This window comes from Rhinopithecus bieti, unplaced genomic scaffold, assembly GCF_001698545.2.
Source record: "Rhinopithecus bieti isolate Rb0 unplaced genomic scaffold, ASM169854v2 scaffold_9899, whole genome shotgun sequence".
NCBI classification, from domain to species: Eukaryota; Metazoa; Chordata; class Mammalia; order Primates; family Cercopithecidae; genus Rhinopithecus; species Rhinopithecus bieti.
This window is the reverse complement of record NW_016806979.1, coordinates 2,845,438-2,848,965: the sequence shown is the minus strand read 5'-3', so window position 1 is coordinate 2,848,965 and position 3,528 is coordinate 2,845,438. Positions and strand designations below refer to the sequence as shown.

General features: G+C 55.5%; 1 protein-coding gene and 1 long non-coding RNA gene across 6 annotated transcripts in view; one reads left to right on the top strand and one right to left on the bottom strand.

Annotated features, from left to right (window-relative positions):
- Window positions 1-3,528, top strand: part of CARD14 (caspase recruitment domain family member 14) — a 42,210-nt gene that overhangs the window by 29,149 nt on the left and 9,533 nt on the right. For all 5 annotated transcript variants that reach the window (XM_017879311.1, XM_017879310.1, XM_017879313.1 and 2 more), the window contains exons 15-16: window positions 2,004-2,130; window positions 2,439-2,679. In XM_017879311.1, the coding sequence (XP_017734800.1) occupies window positions 2,004-2,130; window positions 2,439-2,679 (368 nt within the window). The remainder of the gene's footprint in view (window positions 1-2,003; window positions 2,131-2,438; window positions 2,680-3,528) is intronic.
- Window positions 633-2,478, bottom strand: LOC108534151 (uncharacterized). Its single transcript, XR_001886898.1, has 2 exons — window positions 1,668-2,478; window positions 633-1,355 (listed from the first exon to the last, which is right to left on the bottom strand). It is a non-coding gene; the product is annotated as an uncharacterized LOC108534151 (long non-coding RNA).

Genomic DNA, 3,528 nt, shown 5'->3' with positions numbered 1-3,528 from the left:
GGGAAGGTGAGCACAGAGGAGGGGAGAGGATGTGGCTGAACCCCTTGAACAGGAGTGTTCCACGCACCCCTCACTGCCCCCTTGGAACAGGCTGTCCAAATGCTGAGCTTCCCCAGGGCTCGAATGATAGCACATGGAGCTCCTAATCCAAGTGTCCTTCGTGTCCTCCACATGACCCCAGAAACCCTGTTTTACATTTCTTTCTTTTTTTTTTTTTTTCGAGACGGAGTCTTGCTCTGTTGCCCAGACTGGAGTGCAGTGGTGTGATCTTGGCTCACTGCAGCCTCCACCTCCTTGGTTCAAGCAATTCTCTTGCCTCAGCCTCCCGAGTAGCTGGGATTACAGGCATGCACCACCAAGGCCGGCTAATTTTATATTTTAGTAGAGACGAGGTTTCACCATGTTGGCCAGGCTGATCTCGAACTCCTGACCTCGAGTGATCCACCCACCTCGGCCTCCCAAAGTGCTGGGATTACAGGCATCAGCCACCATGCCCCTTCTTTACATTTCTAATTGTCCTCTTAAGCGGCAGTCCCCAAACTTTCTGGCACCAGGGACTGGCTTCATGGAAGACAGCTTTTCCACAGACTGGGTTGCGGGGGATGGTTTTGGGATGATTCAAGCACGTTACATTGATTGTACACTTTTCTATTCTTATTACACTGTAATATGTAATGAAAGAATTATACCCTGAACCATAATTCAAAATCAGTGGGAGCCCTGAGCTGGTTTTCCTGCAACAAGACGGTCCCATCTGGGGTGACGGGAGACAGCGACAGATCATCAGGCATTAGATTCTCATAAGGAGCGTGAAACCCAGATCCTGCGCACGTGCAGTTCACAGCAGGGCTCACGCTCCTGTGAGAATCTACTGCTGTGCTGAGCTGACAGGAGGCGGAGCTGAGGCCGTAATTCTCACTCGCCCACCATGCCCTCCTGCTATGTGGCCCGGGTCCTAACAGACCATGGGCCAGGACCAGTCTGTGGCCCAGGGGCGGGGGACCCTGCTCTTAAGGTTCCAATGATCAGCTCTGAGGCAGTTCAAGCAACAGAGCCCCTTGACGGTGTTCAGGGAGACAGTCCCGATATCCTAAGGGGGCCAATTCAATTCTAACGGTGTTAAAACACATCCTAATTTTGTATCATAAAAAGATTTACTCTCCTAAGCTTAGAACAATATCAAGAAGAAATGAAGTGGATGATGGAAGCCCTGCGGGGTGGGCCTTCGCAGTGGGGAAGGCTGTGGGTGGAGAGCCAGGGCAGCGGGTGGGTGAAGGCTGGGGATGTCACTCTGCATCCTATAAGGCCCAGGACAGCCCGCAGCAGCACAGAATGATCCCAAAGCTAAGAAACCCCTATCGGCCGGGCAGGGTGGCTCACGTCTGTAATCCCAGCACTTTGGGAGGCCGAGACGGGCAGATCACGAGGTCAGGAGATCGAGACCATCCTGGCTAACACAGTGAAACCCCGTCTCTACTAAAAATACAAAAATTAGCCGGGCAAGGTGGTGGGCGCCTGTAGCCCCAGCTACTTGGGAGGCTGAGGCAGGAGAATGGCGTGAACTGGGAGGTGGAGCTTGCAGTGAGTAGAGATCGCGCCACTGCACTCCAGCCTGGGCGACAGAGCGAAACTCCATCTCAAAGAAAAAGAAAGAAACCCCTATCTACCTATCTAGAATGCTCTTGAATGTTCTGGAACCAAGGTCCTTTCTTTTCTTTTCTTCAAGAGAGGGAAGTGCTTATCACAAAGAACCCACAACCTCGACAGTGGACGGGTTGGGGAAGGGTTGGCAGTTGACTCTTTGTCCAGGACCATGTGTAGCATGCATCACTAGAGGTCTGAAGGCCCCACAGAGGCTCTGGTGGTGCAGCTTTGTTTTGGCCAAGGCGTGCAGGCAGTGGTCCTACTCCAGGCCTGGCCCACGCCTTGCCTCAGCGCCCTCTGCATCCTGGCTGGATTCAGCGTCCCGGGGAAAGAGACTGACCTTCTCGACTTGCCCTCAGGTTGATTACGAAGCCTCAGAGCCCTTGTTCAAGGCAGTCCTGGAGGACACGACCCTGGAACAGGCCGTGGGGCTTCTCAGGAGGGTGGACGGCTTCTGCTGCCTGTCTGTGAAGGTCAACATGGATGGTACGCACACCACTCCTCTCGCGTGCACAGCTGCCTGGCCAGTCTCCGGGACCCTTAGGTCCCTGGTGGCTCTACACGCCCAGCAGCCAGGGTCCCCCCAGAGCCAGGAGAGGATCAGCCAGGCTGTGCCCCAGGTCCCCGGGAAGCCCCCAAGCCAGCTGGAAACCTCCCACCCGCGGACTCCAGTGCCAGAGCGGCTTCTGAGACTGCAGAGGGTCCTTTCTTCTCTCCTACTTTAATTTTCTGCAACCTTCCTCGCGCGGGCTCATATTCGCAGTTCATCTGTGGCTCATGTCCCCTTTTATCAGGTTATAAGAGGCTACTCCAGGACCTGGAGGCCAAAGTGGCAACCTCGGGGGACTCATTCTACATCCGGGTCAACCTGGCCATGGAGGGGAGGGCCAAGGAGGAGCTGCAAGTGCATTGCAACGAGGTCCTCCACGTCACCGACACCATGTTCCAGGGCTGCGGCTGCTGGCACGCCCACCGCGTGAACCCTTACACCATGAAGGATGCTGGTGTGCACGGTACCATCCCCAACTACTCCGGGTGAGCAGCTGCCGCGAGCTCCGTGTGTCCCCAGAGAGGCCCACAGGGAAATGGCACCCAGCCTGCCTCGGCTTCCTCCTCCTGCCCAGCAATAGCGGGTAGGCGTGGTGAGACCCCTTAAGGAGGGAAGCCTGCCAAGATCACTGCTGAAGATGTTGTTTCTTTGTGATGGATGCTTTATATCTTGCAAATGAAATGTTCATTCTAGAACATTCTAGATCTGGGTTTCTCAGCTCTAGTACCATGGACATTTGGGGCTGGATCTCTATTTGTGGTGGGGCCGTCCTGGGCACTGCAGGATGTTGAGCAGCATCCCTGGCCTCCCTACCCAGGATGCCGGGAGCACTCCCGTGCCCCAGTTGTGACAACCAGAAATGTCTCCATATGTTGCCAAGGGTCCCCTGGTTCTCCTAGGACAGTCTTGGTCTTAGCACTGAAAGCCCCACTTGCAGGGAAGCCCCTTGGTCCTGGGCAAGCTGGGACAGCTGGTCACCCTCCCTGAGGAGTGACACTGCCCCCTGCCTTGCTCCGTTGAAAACCATTGCTCTAGGCCGGGCGCGGTGGCTCAAGCCTGTAATCCCAGCACTTTGGGAGGCCGAGACGGGCGGATCACGAGGTCAGGAGATCGAGACCATCCTGGCTAACACGGTGAAACCCCGTCTCTACTAAAAAATACAAAAAACTAGCCGGGCGAGGTGGCAGGCGCCTGTAGTCCCAGCTACTCGGGAGGCTGAGGCAGGAGAATGGCGTAAACCCGGGAGGCGGAGCTTGCAGTGAGCTGAGATCCGGCCAGTGTACTCCAGCCTGGGCGACAGAGCGAGACTCCGCCTCAAAAAAAAAAAAAAAAAA